The sequence below is a fragment of the Dipteris shenzhenensis genome, chromosome 11 (assembly GCF_047967505.1).
Source record: "Dipteris shenzhenensis isolate YYH24624 ecotype China chromosome 11, Dip_SZ_1.0, whole genome shotgun sequence".
Classification (NCBI taxonomy): Eukaryota; Viridiplantae; Streptophyta; class Polypodiopsida; order Gleicheniales; family Dipteridaceae; genus Dipteris; species Dipteris shenzhenensis.
This window is the reverse complement of record NC_141606.1, coordinates 32,455,619-32,480,144: the sequence shown is the minus strand read 5'-3', so window position 1 is coordinate 32,480,144 and position 24,526 is coordinate 32,455,619. Positions and strand designations below refer to the sequence as shown.

The window sequence follows — 24,526 nt, the reverse complement described above, 5'->3', positions numbered from 1 at the left end:
ATGTTGCTGCCTCATGACCATGATCTGGGGCAGCAGCAGCAGTAGTGACAGCAAGTCCCTTTTGCTGCTTTTTCCTTTAAGATGCGATGTACTTGCGACATTCAGAAATGTCATGTTCTAGCTTCCGACAATAATTACAACGTCTGCTGTTTTTCTTCTTTGCATCAGACTAGGCAGAATTAGATGAGTGTCCAGCAGTAGATGAGCCTCTTGAAGGCTTGGGTTTGCTGTAATTTTTCCCGTTCTTTTCCTTATTTTTGTGATTAGCGACAAAAGCCTGATTTGCAATTTGAGAGGCAGCACAATTTGTGCGACTCTACTCTTCCTGTAGGAGAAGGGAAACAAGCTGGTCGAAAATATAAGGGTTGGGATTGCCCATGGCAACCAACCTCAATGTAGTAGCAAACCCCTGGTACAGGAAGTCCATTGAGTGTTGTGGACACTACCTAAGCATCTGAAATAATTTCATCCACATTTATGAGCTTCTCTTGAAAATCCTTGATTTTTGTGATGTATGCATCCATGCTGTCCCCCTCTTACATTTTGACATGATGTATGCATCCATGCTGTCCCCCTCTTACATTTTGACATTCGCCATCGCCTGCGTAAGAAAGCAACACGTGCCTCATTGCGAACTTGGTAAAGGAGAGCCAAGATGTCCCACGTAACCTTTGATGTTTTGCAAGACCGAATGTGAGGAATGATATGTCTCTTCACTGAAAAAGCAATGATAGAATGCGCTTGGGCATCTCTACCATCCCATCTAGCCTGTTCAGGTGTAGGAGGTGTGGTTCGAGTAGTAGTAGAGCCAGAGGTGGCTATAACAGCTGTTGGAATATGAAGCCAAAGTGAGTCTAAAATTAGTGTTCTAGGTGTGTTTTATAGTCTAGTGAGTCCTAGACATGCCACATGTCATATTGGGAGTTATCCCATATACATTATGGCTTTCTAGAGTCTAGTGTCACACTATAGAGTGTTGTACTTGTCTATTTTCTATCATATCAGTCAACATCAAGCTATCTACATGTGAGTATTTTGGTTATCATTGCCTAGCACTTGTTCTTTCATTTTCTTTCCATTTTGCCTTTCCATTATGCTTTCCATATTTCCATTCTGTTCCTAGTTAGCTTGGCATTCTCCTACCGCCATGTCTCTTCATATGGTATCAGAGCCATGTTCCTAGCCCTGCTCTCTCTTTTCCTTTCCCTTCCAAGAGGTTGAGGTGAGGGAGGTCAATGAAGCTACTCTATCTCCTCCTCGTTGGAAGGCTGCCCACTCAGTGCTTACTCCACCTACCACGATATACGCTTTGATCGGGATCACTCACCTTCTTACTCTGGCCCTCTGTACATACTTCTCGCTTCTATTGACTTCATACCCCTTTTAGAGGATTGTACTACATGAGGCTGCCATTCATGCTTTCCCCCATACCACCCGCTCCACCTACCCACCACCCCTTGGAACCGTACCCTGTAACAGTTGGTACAATGATGAGTGTAAGGCTTTATGCCGTCAACTCAGATTCGAAACCAAAAACAATCTTCCAAGTGCACCAGATACGCTACGCGAATACCATAGACTGGTACGGAGGAAGAAACTAGACTTCGTTCGTTAGAACGAGGAGGAGCTACTGAACATTTTGTTTAGTAACTCTAAGGACTTTTGGTAGAGATTTCTAGAAGGAAGGTCCCCTCCGCCACTCATTGACACTTAGATCTCGTTTGATTACGCGCACACACTTTATGACATCCCAAATTAGCCAGTCCCTAACCGCTCACACATGCCTCGTCCCACATCGTGCACCCTGTTCACTAGAGAAGGGGTAAAGGGTGCCGTGTCATGAGGGGCTATGCACTGAGTTCATTGCATATGGGATTAACCTCCTAGTCCAGATCTTAGCAAAGGTTTTTAATGAAGTATCTATTTGGGATTTTCACACAGTTGGACCATTAACACTATCTCACCCATCCACAAGGCAGGGGATCCCATGAGCCCGAAGAACTACATGACCATTATGATTGGACATGTCATGTCCAAGATTTATGCATCAGTACTTGACTCCGAGGTTAGTAGACTTGCATAGTGTCGAGGACTTAGAGCAGCAGGACAGGCTGGATTCCGGCGTGAGCAGCAGGACAAGTTGAATTCCGGCGTGATCATGGAACCATGGACCACATCCTCATGCTCAGATGTATCATCGAGGAGGCAAGGTCACGGAAGCAGAGGGTTTATTATTGCTTTGTGGATTTCCGCAAGGTATTTGACACGGTTCTGAGAGCCCGCCTCATACGGCGCCTAGAGGACTTGGGCTATGACCAGAAGATCATTTGGGCTGTCATGGCACTTTACGAGAGAGTTTTTGGCAGAGTTCGGGCAGGATCTGGGTGGACGGATGAGATCATGAGCACCATCAGGGTCAAACAAGGGTGTCCTTTGTCGCCTACCTTGTTTGGCCTCTACATTGACGAGCTTGAGACAGTGTTGCAGACACAGGGGGATGTAGGTTGCTCTCTTGCGAGCACGCTGATCCAAATTCTGCTCTATGCAGATGACGTGGCTCTCTTGTCTTCCTCAGCAAAGAGGCTACAGAGACACCTAGACGCACTACAGTCCTTTTGTGAGTCTCATGATTTGAAGGTCAACCTGCGTAAAACCAAGGTCATGATCTTCAATACATCTCGAGCCATCATGCGTCAGGAGTAGTTCACATTTGCAGGGTCATCTGTTGAGATAGTTTCATCATACACTTATCTTGGGGTTATCTTCTCCGGACCCAGCTTCACTATGAGACCTGCGATGCAGGCATGCTTGAGTAGAGGGTATGCTTCATTGGCCAGACTAGAGAGGCACTGCTTCTGCTCGCACTTTCAGGATCCACGCACCAAGGGTTGCTTTTTGACTCCTTGGTTCGCCCAGCGGGGATGTACGGCAGTCCTTGTTGGGGGCCAAACTTATCGGATACAGAGTGGGCCCGTGTGGAGCGGCTATAGGTTCTCATGTTATCACGGATGATTCGTGGTAAGTCATCTGTTCCTCACCACATCATTCAAGCTGCGTTTGGGTCACCCCCTTTACAGCTAGATGCTGCATTTCAGGTCATCACATATCTGTACCGAGTTAGGGAATATGGGGATTATACCTCGGGGTGTAGCAGGCTACCATGGATAGCTCTATCCCCTTCTATGGCACTTGCAGCAAGAGCAGACCAGAGGTGTTGGTATGCACGTACAGAGAGATGGTTTGAGCGATTGGGGCTCCACATGGATAGACTACCTCTCTTCCAGTATAGCATGGATGCTCCGTTTTCTCCCCTCTTATCACACAAGGTCAACCAGCTTATCCATGAGGATCTACTACAGCTACACACATTTCAGACCTGGTTGGGACCGAGTGAACTTCCAGTGAAGCTTAGCTTCTACAGAGATCACTTCTTACATATCACAGTGGAGGGTTTCATTGACCCACCAGGATACATGCAGATTCACCTACCCCACTCGCTGAGGATCTCTCTTGGGCAGTTCCGGGTCTCTTCACACAAACTTTGCATCGAGAGCGGCAAAGCAAAGTGACTACCCAGGAAGAGGCGCATATGCACACTGTGTGACATGCAGGAAGTTGAGACAGAGGAGCATTTCATCTTCAAGTGTCCTATATACTATGAGATCCGAGGGCGGTTCCACTGCCTCTTCAGGGATAGTTATGGGATTTTGGCCTGTTTCCTCTCCTACCCTGACCAGCTCTATTTGGCAGGCACTTAGACACCGTGAGAGGATACTTCGAGTACAGAGACAGGAGCAGACTTCTTCCTCGGCTGATCCCTCTCAGAGTCCCATATACACTATGGCTTTCTAGAGTCTAGTGTCACACTATATAGTGTTGTACTTGTCTATTGTCTATCATATCAGTCAACATCAAGCTATCTGCATGTGAGTATTTTGCCTATCATTGCCTAGCACTTGTTCTTTCATTTTCTTTCCATTTTGCCTTTCCATTATGCTTTCCATATTTCCATTCCGTTCCTAGTTAGCTTGGCATTCTCCTATAGCCATGTCTCTTCAATAGCTGCACCAGCGGTGGTAGTAGATCTAGAAGTGCCTATAGCAACTGCACCAGCTGTAGTAGTAGCAGAAGTAAATGCCACACAGAGGAAGGTCGAAGATCCGATCCTGAGAAAATACCCCAAAATTTTTTGGCAACCACAAATGTTTCAACATGTATGACCACATGGGATAATTGGGTCCATCTAGCTTGTCCTCAACTGAGAGCATACCCATCCAATCGTTGCTTCCCATGGCAAAAATAAATCCCTGAAGGAAAAATGTGCACTCAAGAGTAGCCTCAAGGCTTTCACTGCAAAATGAGCTGGCTGTCCAAAAATGACAGCAAAAATGACCAACCAAAAATTGACTGCTCAAACAATGAGCTAAATGCACGTGCTGTCCCCAAAAAAATGACCTGCAAAACAATCTCTGTCCGGTCAAAGGACCCCCCTGCCAAAGATAGCTGTCCTGCAAAAATATCAGCCCAAAATAAGAGGTAAATGTCTGCAAATGTATCCAATGATCAATTGAGCTGTAAATGTCCCAGATGGAGGCTGCATGCCTCAAATCTAACAAGACAACAAGCCCAAATCAAGGAGCAAATGCATAATATACCCAAATTGAGGTGAATAAAGCAAATGTCACTGCAATGGACAACAAATCTAGCAAAAGCCCCAAAATCTGAGAGGACAAATTGGGAAAAGGCCCAAAATGTGCTGCAAGTTTAATGTGCTGCAATTCCAAGCCAATGTCAATGTTCCTGCATGTCAATGTCTACCAAATGCCCGAAATTGGCTGTACCAAGCCAATGTCACTGCAAATTTCAACAAAATTGACAAAACCCCTTATTTTTGGAAGGACAAAACTGTCAAATTTGGGGCAAATGACCAAAAGCCCCAAATTTTACTGAAATAAAGCAAATGATACAAAACAATATGCAAATCTAAAAATATCCCGCAATCTGTCAGCAATAGATCCAAAATCCCCAGTGTCGGAGTGTAAATGAAGTCAAAATAGGCCAAATATTGCAAAAGCCCCAAAATGTGACCAAAAGAAGCAAATGTCACTACAAAATCTGCAAATGTGACACAAAAGCCCCAATCTCTAGAGTAAAATCACCTCAATGTCATTGCAATGTGTGCAAACGTGACATAAAAGAGGGTGAAAAGCTTCAAATCCAACTGTACCATGTAGATCTGAGTCAAGAGGGAGAGAATCCCAGCCAAATGGTGTTAGAGCAGGTTGGAGCACCTGGAGGAAGGCGCGAATGACTAAAAAGAGTCCAGATCTCAGCAAAAAACCTCAAAAAACAGTTCAAAAATGCTCGAAATCAACTTCTGACAAGTCATATGGATTCCTGGCAGCATCGTTCACCTGTCCATACAGCCGTACGGATGTTTGCACAACTGTACAAACAAATTTTTTTCGGCCAAAATTGTGCGGGACAGGGTCGTATGTATGCGGGCAGCTCAGAAATTTCAAAAAACGTTGAAATTGGACCTCAAAAAGTCACAAAACTGCCACACTGGACTGTTTTTCTGCTCAAAAAACAGGCTTCTAGCGATGAAATGAAGCACCAGACTAAGCTGGAGCAAAATGGCAGGTAGGAGCAATGGGAGAGCACAAGAGAAGGAAGGTATGAGCAAAAGAACCTGCTCTGATACCACTGTTATTTGCTTCCCGCACTCCACTGCCGTTCCATTGCTTCTTGCACCCAACAACGGGTGCCTGTCCTCGCGTTGAAGTCCCCAACGAGGAGGACTTCTCCGCAGTTTGAGAAGTCGACAATGGGATGATGAAGAGCTGCATATGGTGATGTCTCAGCCTCATCTCGGATATCTTGAGCAAAGTGGGAGGACTCGAGAGGGAAGTAGCATACTGCAATGAACAAATCCCGTCTGTCCATGTGTCGGTCCAAAGTCTGGAGTGTGTATCTCTCTACTCTACTGAGCTGGTTCCCAAAAGGGTGGACTTATAAAGGAGTGCTACTCCTCCTGACCCTCGCACTCTCCCTATGTCCCTCACCTCATCTCTGTAAGTAGACTCCCATGTGTACCCACTGACTACTAATAGTAGGCACTCTGGACTCTGATGTGTCTTTGTATAAAAGACTATGTCATGGCCTATATAGGATTCTGAAAAGTTCCTCGGTTCTGACCATAAGGTACCATTGCAGTTCCAAATGATACAGGATAGGGTGTTGGAGGTTTGAGTCTCATAGATCCCGCCTCCCTATGTGGGGGGGGAGGTGGGTGCCTAACGAAGGCCTGTAAGTAGTCGTCCATCTCGAACCACTGTCGCCCACTTCCCCTCCTTGCGGGTCTGATCTCGTTGCTGTAGCAGAGTGCACCTCTCCTCAACTTGTAGGGGGGTGAGATCCTCATCCATGGAGATCGATGGCTAATCCTGTAAGACTGACCTATGCCATAGTGCTGAAAGTCGTGCCTGAGCATCATGGAATCGTATGATAAGGGGTTGCTCTCGGTTGGGGTCTCTCCCCACCCGCCATGCCCTCTTGATCCTATGCTCAGCTACCTCCAGAGTAGTGGCCACAAATGCAGTCGCATCACTCATCAGTGTGCCTCAGTGCGTGGGATGCCAGAGACTCTAATGTTGAGAGCCTTACTCGCTCTCTGCTGCTGCTCGATGAGAGTAGCCAAAACGGTTGCCTTCGTAGGTTCCTGTTTGGCAACATCGACCCATATGGAACTCATCTCGATTGGGTACTCCCTCGGACCGTGTGTATGGTAGTGACCAAGCTGTGAAATGTCTCGTATGAGCCCCTGAATAAGGGTACCCTACTCGTGTATGACACGACTCTGTTCTTGGGCAAAGCGGGCCTGCTCCTGTGCGAAGTGGGTCAACTTTTCCTCTCGTACTCGAATGTTGTGCACCTTCATCAAGAGGGACTCCCAGGCATCAGGTGGGATGGCCCTAGGAAAGCCCGGTACTCGTGGATCGAAGGGGGCTAGTACAAATGACGGACGATGGGATTGGATGATGGGCGAAGCTCGAGTGGGCTGAGTGGGAGATGACGGCGGTGAAGAGTAGCTCTGGAGCGCAGGTGTGGTAAGGACGGATGAAGCAATGAAGGCTGGTTGGTTCAGGGTCAATGGTGACAGGAATGAGGCATACTCAGTTGAGGCTGTCCCTAATGATGGTGTTGCTGTAAGACCTGACCCCTCCATGGATGGAGTGGATAGCGAAAAAGAAGTTGCTGTCAATGATGGTGATGATGATGTGTGCTGAGGTGGGAGCTGATGTGGAGGTGGAAGCTGATGTGGAGGTGAAAGCTGATGTGGAGATTGCTTGCGTGGAAGCCCTGGTGGTTGCCTTTTGTGTGGCAGTACTATCCACCTGTAGGCCACTCTGATTGTTGCGTTTGTTGACATCCTCAAGTGTGAGTTGTTACCTTTGTTGTTTATCCTCTTTTTTGTTGTTGGGTTTCTCTCTGTCCTTATCTCCTTTGTCTCCCTTCACCATTTCGGGGGTGGACTGAAGTGAACTCCTGTTTTTTTAATCCCAGTGGCAACACCTAAGTCCGTGAGCAGGTCGAGGTTGGGCCATTAGTTGGTTCTTGATTTCCGACTGGCTTGGAGCAAGATACAAAAAAAGAGTATTCAATATGCCTTATGATGTCCATCCTTGTTTGAAGTAAGCAGCAGGGACATCAGTAGATATCCCTTCCCCAATTTGGTAGAATAGTGCCCGTTGTGGACCTAAGGAAGCCCCATCACCCGCTCCCTCTCTTCCTGCTTGCCCCGTCTTTTATGTCCCCCTCCTTCTTGCTTGACCCCTGTCTCTTTCCACTCCCCTCTCTTCATGTTTGCTCTGTGTTTTTTTGTCCCCTCCCTTCCCAGCCTGCTTGGGGCTGATCTTCAGCCCGTTTTTGGGCTGGTCCTTGGCCCATTTTTGGGTTGGTGTTACATCCTTCACAGCCTTCCTACAAGGGACTCTTGCCACCTTCTGCCCTGTTCACCCCTGGTCTTGCTGCCCTAACCCCTCGAGGTTTTTGGCAGCCAGCGAGGGGCTTTTGACGCCTTCTTTTACAGTTACAGCCAGCCTGTTTTTGCCTGTTCTAAGGCCTCCCTCGGTTTTCAAGATTCTGCTGCCCCCAACACTTCTTTATTTTTCATCTTCTTTCTCTTGCTAGTAGTCAGTTTGTTTGACAGTGGGTAGTGATCCCAAAAGGTGACCTTTTGGTTCTAGCCAAGAGGGCTCACATCACCTCAGCCATCTTTTCTTCCCTTTCTCCAGAGGACTGTGTAGAAAGCTATCTTCTGCCCTCAATGGCTTGTTCCCGATGTTCTTTTGCTTCTTTGAGAGCACATTAGCACTCCCCTGTGCTTAGCTTTTCAGGAGATTTTTAGCTCGAGGCTGCTCCCCCAATTGCTAGCTAGAGGACGGATGTACCTGATCCTAAAAGGGAAGGACCAAGCTAACATCCACCAGTGGATACCGATCCACATTATTAGACACAACCTACACGATCTTAGCCAAGGTCTTGAGGTTGAGGCTTCATCCACACCTTCTCGACATCATCCGCAACACCCAAACATGTTTTGTTCAAGACAGGAATAACCTGGACAACATCTTTACTTTGTGGGGGGGCAATGGCCTTGGCATAAGAGGAGGACTAACCTCTCGCTATCCTCCTACTAGATTTCGAGAAAATGTATGATAGGGTGGATTGGGATTTCTTGGAGGGCACCATTCAGAGGCTAGGCTTTTCAGACCAGTGGGTGAAGGGGCTTTCTACCCTTTAAATAGGCAGCCTCAGCCAGGTTCTCATAGGAGGGCACATAGGGGTGGCCTTCTCACTCTCCCGCTTAGTGTGACAAGGCAACCTCTTCCTTTTCATGGCAGAGCAACTAGGGCATTTCCTCCACGTTAAAAATGTTTTGACAGCTTGAAAGTATCTTTCAAACCAGATTCTGTAGCAGAAGATTCACAGAATCTAAAAGAGACATATTCATCATAACTTTGTGCGAACAGAGAGTCCACAAACACTCGTAGATGCTATTGCAAACACAGCTGAGCAGAGGTACTACAATTTAAAGATGGGAGTAGAAGAGCGACCCAAGTGAGGTGGGTGCTCTTCCACTGGTTCTTACACCAACGCCTTGACAAATGTGAATCCTTTGATTCAGCATCCCCATCAGGCATATCTGATTCACCTTATGATAATACCATGAACGAGGTGAAGGATATGATAACAAACTTTCATCAGACAGTCTATGAAAAACTTCAATCTTTGGCTGCTAATGTAAGAAAGCACATAACAGAGCGGACCGCAGAAGGCCAGATGTTGCTAAAGTGGGTGCTATGTGCCAGAAAATAATTACTACTCACATGAATGACCCACCATGAGATGTGGGTATTGTTCAAGACCAGGTCACAAAGAAGAAGTTATACAACACGGCAAAGAGTGAACCAGGACAGAACAATCATCGGTCGAAACCCCCTGAGACAAGATCAAATTGAAACACCATAATGAATGGGGAGGCGTTCAACGGAGCCGCTACTTCAATTCGACGTCTACCAGCTATGTGGGATGCAAACTGATCATACCCACCAATGACTCAATCATCAAAAGCTATGAAATTGAATGATGAAGAGGTTTTGTTCAACACTTTGTCAGTGGAAATCATGAATAGGTCAACTATAGGCATAGAGGATAGACTGGCAAGTAGCACAAAAATGTGAGAATCCCCTTTGAATGGGATTACCTACCTTCTGAGGTGTCCCTTTACGATCGCACTAACCACGAGTTTGATATGGTGGTAAAAGAAAAAACCAAGCGACAACGGGCCATGTATAAGGCCGAGCGAAGAAGACAACATGGGCAAAGTCATGGCACTTGTAGGGCCTCTTTCTTCATTTAAAAAAAAAGTTGTTGAATGCCTCAACAATAGATGTGCAGACAGTGAAGGGCAGCTTTGTAGGAGCTAGACCTGGTCGGGGTTGACAACATGAGCAGGCGGTGATAGAAGCTGTTAGCATAGATAACGGCGACAATTGAGGGGATGTTAGGTGTCTTCAATATCTAGATGAAGATGCCCATTGCCACAAGCACCGGTCGCTCCCATCGTCAGTTTAGGAGCCGCTCCTACTGATCTGTCACCACACTGTCCTTCCATTCTGAGCCGTTCTTGCCTATAAAATAAGGCTTGTACTTGGCAATCGGCATCAATCAAACTCGGTTGCCTCCATTGTGTCTCCATGATTCCAATATGGTATTAGAGTACGGTTCTTGCGCAGCGTGCATATCTCATGGATCTGCTGCACAGCTGTCCAGCCTGTTGTCTAGAGAGGCATCGCCTGCTGCAATAGAATCTCCTTGACATCATAGATGAATCACATAAATAAAATCAAATCTACTCCCAAAGGTCAAGTGACACTTGAAGCTCACACAAGACAAACCACAACCCCATTCACAATGACATGAACTAGAAAGCTGCTCACATTGAAGACTCTGAAATTACCCAACACCTTGGTTGAAAATAATTCAAGCTATGATGTTTCAAGAAACTAAGGTAAACCTAGACACAAGGAGCTACATATAGAGGGGAGATAATCGGGCTCATTTGCTGCCAGCAAGAACAAAGATGAGCAAAAAGGAGCACCCTAAGGGCAGGAGACCAATCTTGTCAATCATGAAGGACTCCATTCCAAATAAGTGAGATTTCTTACTGAAAAAAAGGAAAAAAACATATAGAATAAGATAAGCCAGTCACTGGATACCACAAACTACTAACCTACCCAACTCATGGGTCATGATATTGAAAATGCCCCTGCAAGTGGAGCTGATTGAGAAAGACGCTTGGTCTCGTGCTCTGTTGAAGTCTATCCCTCACCAAGGGAGGTGAAGGCCTTCCTAGACAAAGGACGCCCCACTCTTTAAAAATGAGGATATCCCAGAGACATGATGAGTTCCTGTGTAACATCGGCACTCCTCCCTGCACAAGCTTTCCTAGACAAAGGAACATAAAACGAGGTCACCTCAGAAGTATGATTACTTCCCTTGTAACGTAGGTTCTCCTTCCCTTCACTACAAAGGACTTTCCTAGGCTTGCTTCTGTTGGAGGCATGTCCAGCCAAAAATTGATGGATCCTGGGATCAGGGCTGGAGCAACCTCTCATATGCCATTATGGTCAACTCATGGCTCTAGGGTTCCACATCAATAGGATACCTCCTTTTCAGTACAGTTTAGATGCCCCTCCGGTACTCCCACCCACCATCCCGATCGGGCCACACACCAACCAGGTCATTCGAGAGGATCTCCTGCAGCTACACACCTTTAGGACCTGGTTGGAGCCGAGGGAGCTTCCAATGAAGCAGTGAAGCTGAGTTTCTACAGAGATTACTGTCTTCGTATCTCGGAGGAGGGATTCATCACACCACCGGGGTACATTGAGCTTCATATGCCTCACTCACTACGGATCTCCATCGGACAGTTTCGAGTATCATCACACCGCCTCCGCATAGAGAGCGGCAGAGCAGAGGGGATTCCTAGGGAGCATTACTTATGCATATTGTGCGACTGCCAGGAGGTTGAGTTGGAGGAGCATTTTATTTTCAGGTGCCCAGTGTACTATGAGATCCGAGGTCGCTACCACTGCCTCTTCAGAGACAGCTTCGGGCTCCTTTCCAGATTCCTCGCCTACCCAGATCAGAGATGCCTCGCGGCCTTCATTCACGAGGGGGTCCGACACAGAGAGTACTTACTCAGGCAATGGGGTTTGGCCACATCATCAGACACCTCTCAGAGCAAGATCACAAAGTTCTTCCCATCGAGTGACATTGATAGTCCAGTCTCTAGCCGCAGACGTGACAGAGACCCCAACCCGATGATTGCAGCACGACATACGAGACATCAAGGGGACACACATATCACTCTGGGGGACCTCCCGTCATTGTTTAGACCTGGGATACGTCCCACGGGAGTCACGGTGGCTCTGGTCTTGTGTCGAGCTGCGTCCAAGAGACTGAGACACACGGCACCCCTTGACGGGCGCCAACGTCCCATCAGCAGCTATGCACCAACCAGGGCAACATGGCATACAGAGGATTCCGCTCCGCTCCAGTCCTTTTCTTTTCATTGTTACATCCAGATGTATTTGATTATGTATGATCAAACTTAGGATTCAGCACGGGTGATGATGCTCGTTTCAGTAGCTCCACACTTACTGTGATTTGTATCAGGTTTTCTTTTAGTCTCATAGACCCATCGATCTTCTGAAGACTCTAATAAATTTTTTTTATTTCTTTCTTTCTACCCTGCAAAATAATAGCACCTTTGGTAAGTTAAAGGAACTGGAGTCATAAAAGGGCTCAAAGGGATTTGAGAGACCAAAGTTGACACATCCCAGCACTCCTGAAACCTCTGATCTGCAAAACAAACACACACCACGTGAGAACTGAGCAGGTGCTCACCACCCAACCATGACATCTACGGGATGTGATCCCGAATCTGGAGATGTCCCCTCCGAGCCACGAGTTGAGCTACTGGCACGAACTCCCAATCAGATCCAAACCAGCCTGGTGTCCCATACCACCAGGTGGCGCTGTGAAGCCCTGGATCTGCCACTGGGCCTTGGGCTACGCTAAGATGCAGGCGCGCGTCCGCGACTCAATCCAGGAACAGACCTAGCACTTGGGAACCAAACTTGCTCCCAACTGCACACTGAGAACTGAACCCCCTGGGCCCCTTTTATAGACTCAGGCCCCGAGCGCCAAAAATAGCGAAGACCTATAAATAGTTCGTACCCTTGCCACTCAACCCGAGAATCAAGCCTGCCTAGCTCTAAGCCTCCCCATGCTACCTGAGCTAGTCATGTGTACCTAGTACACGTCAGATACCAATCCGTGCACATGACATACTCCCCCTCCTCTAAGAACTCACTCCTGAGTTCGCTAAAAAACCCGGAAATGTTCTTTGGAGGTTTTGTAATGTCTCCCATATTGAGTGTCGTCTAGCTTCTTACTCTCAAAAGCTACAGGTCTGCCCTCTTGGAATAGAGCTGCCCCAATCGCATAATCACTCACATCGGCCTCTAAAACATAAGGCCGGGTAGGATCAGGTAATGCAAGAACGGGTGCTTCCTTGATAGAAAACTTCAAGGTTTCAAAAGCCTTGTTCATTGCATCATTCCAAGAGATCGGCTGGGTAGACCTGTGTCCACGACCTTTCAATATGTTTGTCAATGGTGCCGTGATATGTGAATAATCACGCACAGATTTCTGAAGAAATACCGTGAATCCTAGGAAAGAACGAAGTTGTTTCACAGTCTGAGGGATAGGCCATTCTAAAACCTTCTGGATACGATCCAGATCAATGCTAATACCTTCAGAAGAAATCTTGTGTCCTAAGTAAATGATCTCCTTCATAAAAAAGTCACATTTACTCATCTTGGCATAGAGCTTATGCTGTCTTAGAATAACTAAGACGATCCGGAGGTGTCCTATGTGATCCTCAAGCGTTCGACTATATACCAAGATGTCATCTAAGAACACTACAACAAATTTGCCCAGAAAATCCCTGAACAAATCGTTCATCATCTGCTGAAAAGTAGCAGGAGCATTGGTCAAACCAAAAGGTAATACAAGAAACTCGTAATAACCATACCTAGTTCGGAATGTGGTTCTATCTATGTGTTTAGCATAGATACGGATTTGGTGATAACCTGTACGCAAATCAATCTAAGTGAAATACTTTGCTCCGGCCAAACGGTCTATCAAATCATCGGAACGAGATAGAGGGTATCGATTCTTAATTGTCACTTTATTTAATCGTTTATAATCTATACACATTCTCCAGGTAGAATCATCCCAAGGTGATTTACTTGGGCGTATATAGCCCATATTCAGGTAATCCTGAAGCTAGGTAGCTAACTCATCCTCCTCTACCTGGCTCATCCTATAAGGTGGTACACTAATAGGTTGAGCCCCTGGGACTAAGTCTATGCGATGATCTACTGTCCGTTCTGGAGGTAAATCGTCCGGCAGTTGAGCAGGGAATACATCCTTAAAACTATCTAACAACATTCTCAATTCACGGTGTTCAAACACACTTAAATCATTCTTGTTAATTACAGAAACAACAAATGAAGAAAGCGGAATCAAAACACACTGATAAATATCATAATGAGAAATGTTTAATATATTCCGAAGCTGCATCGCAGATTCAATAGGTCCCTGAGAAGAGGGAATTTTATCACACTGAATACAAAATTGGGTGTCCTTATCTACAAAAGAAAGCGTATGCTCCGTCCATCCAATCTGAATATTGTGGGTTTTAAACCACTCTATTCCGATCAACAAGTCTACATGCTCCAGGTGCATAACATAACAGGTGAGAACCCCTGTGTAGGCTTGAATCCGGATAGGAAGCGCTTCAACCTTGCGATCCCAAAACTGCTTCCCAGCTGGAAGCTGCACCTCATAGGTGTGGTCGCTAGGTACTGTGGACAGCCCCATCTTCTGCACAAATTTGTAATTAACAAAATTGTGAGAGCTGCCCGGATCAAAGAGAATGTCAACCTGTTGGTCCCTAACTTCTCCATAAAAGATCATGGGAACCAAACAACGAAGTATTAAAAGTGCAATTATAAGAGAGTGGGCAGGTAATGACATTTACAGAAATACCTGTCATCGAGACTTGGTTCGCTCCCTTGGCTGTGGTACGTGGACCCGCCTGGAGCTTCGGTCCAAGCACTAACTTTTGATTCTTGCGCTTTGGACACTCATTCTTGGTGTGGCCCCGCTTCTCGCAATAGAAGCAACGTCCTTCTTTCTTGAGTCTCAAAGTACGAAGGAAACGGGCTTTACCATTCTTAGCCTGAGTCAAGTGTTTCTTGGAGGCGTTGTCCGTAGACTTCGTCTCCCTAGTACCAGTCGTAGGCTGAAAGAACTTGCGTTTGTTCTTTCCACTCGTGTCGGAAACTGTAGTTGCTTTAGCACCGGCCATGGTATCATCATAAATGCGCGCATAATTCATGGCCTCTTGCAACGTTGTGCATTTGTTGTTCTTTATTTGCAACTTGTATGAATTTGGCAAACCATCCACAAAGAAATCTAACAAGGTCACTGGATCCATCTTTGTGGCCCTGGTCTGCAGATCCCGAAATCTTTGAAGATAAACTTCAAAGGACAAGTTTAGCTTTGACATATCGAGGGCTTTAAGCTTGCCAACAATATCATAATCGTCCTCCTTCTTCAGGAACTCCTTCCTGAAGATCCCTTTGAAATCTGTCCATGTATCTGGCTTAGGCTGGAGTTCCTTCCAACATAGCAACGCTTTACCTAACATAAACCCGGCTGCAAGCTGGATTTTCTTCTCATCTGGGTATGGGTGGAACTGAAAGTGTACCTGCCACTTGTGTAACCAAGTGTCAACTACCTCCTTCGTTCGAGACTTTTGATCTCCCGGAAAAGGGTCTGGAGTTATATTCGGGCCTAGCACTGAAGCCATGGCATCCACATGCGTGAGTGCCTGCACAGTGCTAGCCAGAAGAGTGAGAGTCGCCTGAATCCCTTGGAGTTGCTGTGTCAACCCCGTTTGATTTGCATTAACCTGCTCGAATTTTCCATCCAGAGCAGTGGTGAATTCACTAAAGGCCTTTTTCGTAATCAGGTCATCATAAAGACCCTCATCCTCCTCTCCCACAGGAGTGTAATCCAAATCCTACTCTCCCATGGTGAACTCGGGATTTGCAGAATCAGACATAACTGAAATCTGATTTGAATATAAACTGAGAGAAATAACTGACTAAATCAAAGCGGAAAGGAGAATGGAGCAGAGGAAAACCATCCCAAGAGATGCTAACGGAAGGAGATGCTGAAAACTGGTGAACCGGAGGTGCAACAATCCCGAAGTCTGGCTGAACTCGATGCCGGATGCAGCGTACGGAATCCTGCAGCAATCCGGAATCCTGCTGACCGTACAGGTGACGCAGCTGTACGGATGGCTGACGTGGCTGTACGGTTGCTGACGTGATCCGTACGGCTGCTGATGCAGTCCGTACGGCGGCTGACGTAAGCCGTACGGCGGCTGATGCAGGCCGTACAGCGGTTGACGCAAGCTGTACGGCGGCTGATGATGCAGATGTACGGATGGTTGGCACAAGCTATCCCGCAACTCGATGGCGCAGTGAGGGCTGTTTGCGAAGGCTATGGCTGGTGGTTGAAGCCCTGCCCAACTATATAGGGGACAGGGCAGCCTAATTAGGAAGCCCTGCTTCCAAAAAAGGCCCACCCTCCCAGCTTTGGAGGGTGGTGCTTTTTCGAAAAAAGCAACACACCTCCCAGGGTGGCCGCACCCTGCTCCTGCACCTTGCGCCTCTCCCTGCCCTGGCCGAAAACTGTACCAGCCATGGCGTCCAATCTCCGCCTCCCCCGCAGCCCTTGTCAGTCCTTCCGCCTCTCTTTCCTTCTTCTCTGCTCTCTCCCTTCTACATTACCCTTTCTCCCAGCACCCTTCAAGAATTTCGAAACTCTCTCCTTCTTTCTCCTACCTTTTCCCTACATCCTGCTCACCCCTGCTAACCCAGGAACCATGCAGAATTTGCAGCAGCAAATTTCGAATTTTAGGGCATACCTAGAGAAAGAATTCGTCAAAAATTCTCGCATAAGAAGTTCCTACCTCAGGAGCTGGCTCTGATACCAACTGACACATCCCAACACTCCTGAAACCTCTGATCTACAAAACAAACACACACCACATGAGAACTGAGCAGGCTGCTCACCACCCAACCATGACATCTACGGGATGTGATCCCGAATCAGGAGATGTCCCCTCCAAGCCACGAGCTGAGCTACTGGCACGAACTCCCAATCAGATCCAAACCAGCCTGGTGTCCCATACCACCAGGTGGCGCTGTGAAGCCCTAGATCTGCCATTGGGCCTTGGGCTACGCTAAGATGCAGGCGCGCGTCCGCGACTCAATCCAAGAACAGACCTGGCACCTGGGAACGAAACTTGCTCCCAACTGCACACTGAGAACTGAACCCCCTGGGCCCCTTCTATAGACTCGGGCCCCGAGCGCCAAAAATAGCGAAGACCTATAAATAGTTCGTACCCTTGCCACTCAACCCGAGAATCAAGCCTGCCTAGCTCTAAGCCTCCCCAGGCTACCTGAGCTAGTCCTGTGTACCTAGTACACGTCAGATATTAATCCATGCACATGACAAAAGTATTGAAGGCATTGCTAGTTGTGCTTCTTAACATTGCTTGGAACATTGTTTGTATCATGCAGATGATGGTGCATCACTGCTGAGAATGGACATTGCTTTGGAATGGTGATAAGCTGCTGATCAGGCTAAAATGAAAGGCAGTGAAATAACATTAAAGGCACAAAATTGTGATACTCCAACATCAATTCTCTTTAAGAAGCACAATGAAGGTACAAATGGTTTCAAACTATCTAGCTTTTAAAGACTTTTGTAATTGAGAAATAAGTTCACAGAGGGAAAACCCATGGCATTAATTCATCACTGCAACAAAATAAATTTCCTAAGTTTATTTCATATCACTGAAGAGGATATATGATAATGTTTACGGACCCTCCAAGCAAACTTCTGTTCTATGATAGCAGTCTGCTGCAGCTTCCTTGTTCCTGATATTCAGCTGTTGTATAGAAGTTAGATAACACAAAACTAAGTGTTTACAAGATGTTACAAGTTTATGCTCTGGTTTTGGTAACAGTGACTCACAGAGATCAATTCCTGAGTTGAGCAATGGATATTTTTTCCTTGTTTTGTCACCTGTGGATGAGTGAGAAGGCATTGGATCTTCCAAATTATGTGATGTTTTCACATACAGATAATTTTTAAAAGAATGTTTGAATGATTCTATACAGTAAACCTGAATAAAAATCCGTGGCAGCCCTTGTTGGCGGACATCTGCCTCCGGAACTGTGATGTAGAAGCCTCGCTTGCTGTTAAAAGGCATCTTTAAATTTAACAATCCCATTTCGTCTCTGTACTTCTTTGCCAGGGCATGTATTGCTGGACAATCAGACAAGTTATATTCAGTTTCAAGGATGGTTGAGTTGCAAGATGATGAGAATACCCCCTAACACATCCAAACCTTACCTTCACTAGTCTCACAGAAAGCCTTCCTGGCAATATCAAGAAATCCATCAATTCCAGATTTGACTGCAAAGCATTGCTGTGTCCGTGCTACAAATGGTGCCCTTGCATGTAATACGTCATCATCAATTGTCTCCTCAATTCTGCACATGTAATAACCAGATTTTAGCCATGTCCTCAAGCATGTTATGTACCTTAGGACGTGACCGTGTAGAGCACTGATAAATTCAGAAAGAAAGGTTTAATGGCTTGAAAGCTTCAGATCAACAAAAGAGGTCACATGTAATGTACCCCATACATTGTGCCCATCCTGATTCCCTAGGTGAGGGGACTGTATAGACATACAGAGTGCTAGTCTTTTATGTATTCAAAATTCGGGGTAAAAAACTGTGTCCTAAACAACAAATACCTGGAACCAAGGTCACCTCACACATTCATCATGAATACTTATTTTTTTTGTCAATTTGTGCTGAAAACTTTTGGAAGGCTTTACACTTGATGCTATTTTGCTAAATTATTTGTAACAGGTATCAGACTGAATCACATAAGCATATGTAGCTGCTGCAAAGTTGCAAGCAAAGGACCTCTTTTGCAAAATGCTGAAATTTGGATGCTGACAGACTGATTTCCTGATATCAGAAAGAAGAAGACTCTTCGCTGGTTCGAGTACCTGGAAAGTCACATCTGGAACTTCTGAAACAGGTCACAGCGTATGCCAGGCTATGCCAGAGTAAGATGTTGACATAGATGAGGTGTATTACCTGTGCTAGAGCAGGTAGAACCTCAACTGCCTCCTTAAGAAGAATGATACTCGCTACAAGAGTTTGACTTCTTTTTGTGCCAGAAGAACCTGTTGAGTTATCTACATTTTTCTTCTGTCGAAAGCAGAAGTGACAGAGCACCCGATCTCCATTTGCATATGATAGAAAAATCATGTAGAATAGATCGTTAGATTGGATAGTTAATATATTTACAACTTCATATTCAAGAAACTTATTTAAGAGTATAATTATAGAAGCACTGAGATTTTGTGTTTTTACCAATGTCCCTTGGAAACTTTAGAAGAACTTTTGAAAGTCCAAAAAACAGCTTTTCATTTGTCGTCAGTTCCTCCTTTTTGCATCACAATAAGGTAAGGGTTAAATCATCAGGCAAGGAACATTGTCTAATAACGTTGGTTCCAGGTATTTGTTGTTTAGGACACAGTTTTTTACATTAATCAACAAAAAATCATACATTAATCTTCATATTCAACAGATATTCAACATATGTAGCCCTCTTACAGAAAGATGCACTTAGATGACAATATCATCTTTGTTTTAGTACATATAAAAATGATATAGCCCCTTTTTATTTATTCTTCTTCTTCATCATCATCATCATCTTCTTCTTCTCTTCTCTTTACACAAGTTTATCAAAATTGAATATCAAGATATCACCCCTGTTCTGTAACAAAAAATCTTCTCCTTAAGTATACACATTCTGTATTATGAGACAACTGAGAACTCAATATGCCCTTAAAAGTAGCATAATAAAACACTGCTCAAATGTCAGCTGTGCCATGACTTCCGATGGTCAAAATACGTCGAGCATTTTCACTAATGAGGATGTTCTGTATACAATAGCAGGGACTTAGACCGCTAGCAGACATCTTGCGGTGGCTAAATTAGTGTCTCCCTGACAAGGATCTAACCAGAAGAATTACAAAGACGCTTTAAAGTGGCACTAGTAAAATTCATCAAGACTAAGAGCATTGGAAAACCTTGAACCATCTTGAGGGACAATAAACAATTCATGTTGTAATTTCCTTGCTTACTTACCAAGCAATCAAGACGTGTATTTATAGTAACTGCATCTTTTAATGGCTGAAGAAGATTAGCGCGAAGAAGCCTTGTTCTGCAGGTTCATAGTAACAGACATGGTTCTTCAGCTAGTACATAGATGTGAGGAAACATGAAATCATAGCAGCTTCACAAGCATTGAAGACCTTCAGAGAGCAAGAAAGATGACTCCACACGTGTAAGGACTATCAATGTGCATGTACACAACAGAATTGGTTACAATCTCTGCCAAGCTCAACATTTTAATCAACTATTGCATCTCTTATTCAAGGATCCAGTCCAACTGGGGTCTCCCAGTTCCTGGGAAGAATACATATTTGACTCTTTGCACCCTATGAATACAGAAACAAATAAATCAAACAATCCTTGCCAATCTTTTTCAAATGAAAGTGAGAATTTGAATGCCAAAATATGAAAAGGATATATGGATTCAAACTGGATTTTTCCAGCATATAACAAATCTTCAATATCATGATGTGATTGTGAAGACCGGGGTTCCAATTCATAAAACAGTTATATTCCTTCTGGTTATTGAAAGGCTCTCATCCCAACATGTCGGAGCTCTTTTGTTCATTGTGGGCGAATTGGCATATTGTGTCATTAATTATGACCACAGTGGGATACGTAGGTGGTTTATGCTCATACATGTTTTCCTAGAGAAAACCATGAATTTTGGGAAGGAGGATCGTGTGCTGCCATGTGTCCTCAAGGACCACCACTCAGAAAATGCAGATGTGTGCCTATTTAAAAGTCTCTTACTCCATGCAGCATAGCAGCTGAAAAAAAGGGGGATTGTACACTGTAACAAAGGGGCAGCAGGCCTGCAGGCACGCATGCTTGCCACATAATCTGGAGCCAAGGAGGCAACCATCAAAAAATAAATACTTCAAGCATGCCCAGAAGATTTGGACATGTGACTTTTTGGTCCTCACTTTTGAACCTAAACCAATACATCATCAACACGCCGCGTTGAAGTTTTGGTTGGTGTGGACACACACATCACACACGTCAGTATATGTACACATTGTAAATTATATACATACATACATACATGTATATTATATACATGCGTGCATGGGTGTGCGTGTGAGTGTGTGTGTGTGTGTGTGTGTGTGTGTGTGTGTGTGTGTGTAGACAAAGAAAGAGAGAGATAGATAGATAGATGTCCTTATGTTGTTTTAGAGTGGTTGGTATAATAGGTCAATGATCTCATGTTACCACAAGATGTTTAACAGCATGTCCTTAACAGCCACATCTAATTTTATGTTCTCTGCCCTGTATGTGAGTAATAGATACCAGTCTAGCACCCGGAAACTCCATATGCATACCTTTCATGCTCAATCGCCTTTTCTTAAAACAGTAGATGCTTTAATCAATTATCCTTGAATTTCGGGCATGTCATGTTGTTTCTATGGGCATACTTTCAAAGTAATATATGTAGCATCTTAATATCAATACCATAAAGATGTATGATAAGATGTTCGAATCAGCATGTGCATGAGCATTAATATTAACCTTATACTGTCTATTGCAAGGCTGAAAAACTAGCTTATACAAGATGTGGTGTACCCTCCAACAGTTTTGGTTGTATTCAACATTCGAAACAAACTGCTATTTTTTTTCTTGAGCTGTCCCGTTACAGGCAACAGTGGTTCAATAACTTCCAAATTCTGCACGCTGAAAAATGGAAAAATATTAGGCTAGCCTACATTCTATCTTGGAGAAGGACAATGAAATCTTCAGAGTTAAACTATAATCACACGTTCTTCTTTCACTTCAGAGTCTCCTGCCTCACATTCCCAGTCATATGTTAAACCATGCGTAGACAACCTTGTTCCATGTACCACAGAATTAGCATTATCTCCTCATTTCAAACTCATCTTTAATACATTCTGTACTTGTCCAGTACCTTGTGGAGTCAATGCCCATATGGTCAACGGATCCATTGAACGTAACCTGTGCAACCCTCAAATGTTTACTGGGAGGAGGAACTGTTACTATTATGCAAATCTCTTTTCGAAATACATAAGATAAAAAGATTCTTTGACTTATAATGATCAGAAACTGGAAGATTTTCCAATACACTACTAATTATTCTACGCACCTATCATTTGTGAATTTCCCTTTCAAACTATCAAAATGTTAACAGGAAACTGCTCAATTCTACACTGACTGTCCAAAACGTGATTCTACCTGCAGGGAATGATGAGTGAGAATAACTCCTTTCTCATTCTCCACCCTGACATATGAACAGGTAAGGGATGTGGCATAACGGTTTTAATCGTTTAGTAGCAAAAAAGGTGCTTGAAATTGAGAAGGCCATTGCTTGGTAATCTTTCAACATGGTTGAAAGATTACCAAGCAAAGGCCGTCCAGGGTTGAAAGGTTGCGTTTAGGTTACCAAGGAAACGCCGTCTCAACAATACATCATCCGAAGAAAATTAAATGCCTTAACTGCTGTACGAATATGATTTTATCATTTTCTTTGAAATCCACAGAAACGAGCAACTCAGCAAGTCTACAATACAGAATTATCGATGGAAATACACCATCTGATCAAGGCTGCTGCAGCTCCAAGGCAAAGATAAAACTGTTTGTAGTAAGTGTCAAGGCTGAGAGCCGGAGGTTCTTCTGCGGCAAGGTTCTTGACCATCATGGCACCCTGTTAAATATTTCGACACGGGAATAGCTATGAGGAAATTAAAGATGTAAAAACAGAGGAGGCTGCCTCTATGAGACTAGCAAGATTAATGCAAGTGTACCTTTGTATCGTCAAAACAACCACGTGCCAAAACTACCTGTGATTCACAAGACTATGAGGGTAGCGCTTGAGAAAATTGTAACTTGTAGCCTGAACGGTAAGTCGAATTTCTACATTTACCTTTCGCGGTTGGCCTGTTGTATAGTGATCGAAAAGGCCAAATACAGCGGTCATCCCTTGAGGGGCTGTGCCAGAGTTTGGGGGCACGATGATGTCAACAGGATCGAAGAAATGAAGCAAAGTTGTCGTGTTCGTATAGGAGCGACTGGTCTCTATATATTGGGACAGGTGAAGAGAAGCGCTTCTCATGTCGAATGCGGCGAGACCGACCTGTGCAACATTGAAGTAACAAAACATTTGTCCGCGAACTGAGAGCCGCTTTAACCACAACGTTTTACGTGGCTCTTTCTCTTCCTTAACGCGTTCTACACGCTCCAATTCAGTTCAATTTCTCAACGAAGCTGTGTCTGCATTGAGATTTCTCCACCATTTCACGGAAAAAATGACTACTCGACATGCACAACTCGCAAACTTCAACAAGAAACACAAATCGTAGGAATCCCAGTACCAGCTGTTCTTTTAGAACTATTCTACGAAATACTATTACAGCGACCGGGCATATTACAAATATGCTCGAATAACAGCCATTCCCTCTGAGTCATGTAGGACTAAGCGGCATTGTGAACTTTGACAAATCTAGAATAGCAGCTCTTCGTCATCGATCAGATAGAAGTATAAGAAAGTGGCGACGGCGCACACATAACTAAGAATCATTGAATCTCAAATAGCAGCCATCCTGCCTGCATCTCCTCGCTTCGTCGAGTTGAGAAGCCGACGCAGAAAGGAAATTCGGAAGATTGATGTGTTTTTCTTGCAATAAATAGCCTTGCCATCCGATTTCGGAAAATTTGTTGCGCTGTCTCTTTTGTCAAGTTTGAGAGCTCAGACATGAGAAAAGAGACAACGCAACAAATACCGAAACTCTACCACATCAGAGATGCCTAAGCAAGGAAACGTAGAAACCACAAGCTACTTGCCTCACGACGGGTGTCCATACGCTGCAATGTAGGGGCGAACAACAAACGGCAGCTTGTGTTCAAGGAAGAGTGCGGCGTTGCATGAAACGAAACGGTGCTGCAGAAACAAAGAAAATAAATACGGAAGAGAAGGAATTAGACCTCTTTGGCTCGATTTTCGATCAAGGAGACGACGAAGTGCGATTTGATGGAGAGGGATTCTGGCTTCTGTTGTTGTGCTCCCATGGTGTAGGACTGTGGAAGACGATGAGAAACGGAATTTCTGATCGGTGACGGATTTTCTGAGAAGACGGATTTCTGATCGGTTGGAATTTCTTCGTCAACTCAAGTTCCCAGGTACAAATGCCACGTGACATAGCTCAGAACCCCTTTTGAACCCCTCTTTCCCTTCCTGAAATGCCCTCGCTTGGCCCCTTGCCTTATACGTCGGGTGCGATGCGCATCTGGCAACTTGTGACTGGAGGATTATAACAGGGTCGGCTGCTGGGCCCAGGGCCAAGTAATGACAAAGCCAAGTATGTTTATCTGTGGTGCCCGCACCACGGGCACTTGGCTTTGTCATCAATTTGTATAACCTTGGAGAGTTCATCTCGACCGCCCAATCATCATTCCTGGCTCTCTGGGACATTTCATCTCTATTGTCCAATCAACCTTCTCTATCGACATGTATGATATCCTCTATCATGCCGCCGATGTGTAACCAAAACCTTCATCTCACGGAGGATCCATCTCAAATGTCTGATCGACCTTCTCTT

The 24,526-nt window shown here is 44.9% G+C and overlaps 1 protein-coding gene across 1 annotated transcript in view; it reads right to left on the bottom strand.

Moving 5' to 3' along the window:
- Positions 1-24,025, bottom strand: part of MSH4 (MUTS-like protein 4) — a 59,778-nt gene extending 35,753 nt beyond the window's left edge. Inside the window, exons 1-15 of the mRNA XM_087381518.1 lie at positions 23,913-24,025; positions 22,855-23,064; positions 22,736-22,771; positions 22,523-22,635; positions 22,167-22,212; positions 21,883-21,929; positions 21,543-21,650; positions 19,953-20,028; positions 19,173-19,245; positions 18,894-19,039; positions 18,717-18,802; positions 18,136-18,275; positions 17,906-18,048; positions 17,755-17,805; positions 17,605-17,668 (exon numbers count right to left, since the gene is read on the bottom strand). Of these exons, the coding sequence (XP_087237644.1) occupies positions 17,605-17,668; positions 17,755-17,805; positions 17,906-18,048; positions 18,136-18,275; positions 18,717-18,802; positions 18,894-19,039; positions 19,173-19,245; positions 19,953-20,028; positions 21,543-21,650; positions 21,883-21,929; positions 22,167-22,212; positions 22,523-22,635; positions 22,736-22,771; positions 22,855-23,064; positions 23,913-23,996 (1,423 nt within the window). The 5' untranslated portion in view covers positions 23,997-24,025. The remainder of the gene's footprint in view (positions 1-17,604; positions 17,669-17,754; positions 17,806-17,905; positions 18,049-18,135; positions 18,276-18,716; positions 18,803-18,893; positions 19,040-19,172; positions 19,246-19,952; positions 20,029-21,542; positions 21,651-21,882; positions 21,930-22,166; positions 22,213-22,522; positions 22,636-22,735; positions 22,772-22,854; positions 23,065-23,912) is intronic.
- Positions 24,026-24,526: the final 501 nt, after the last annotated feature.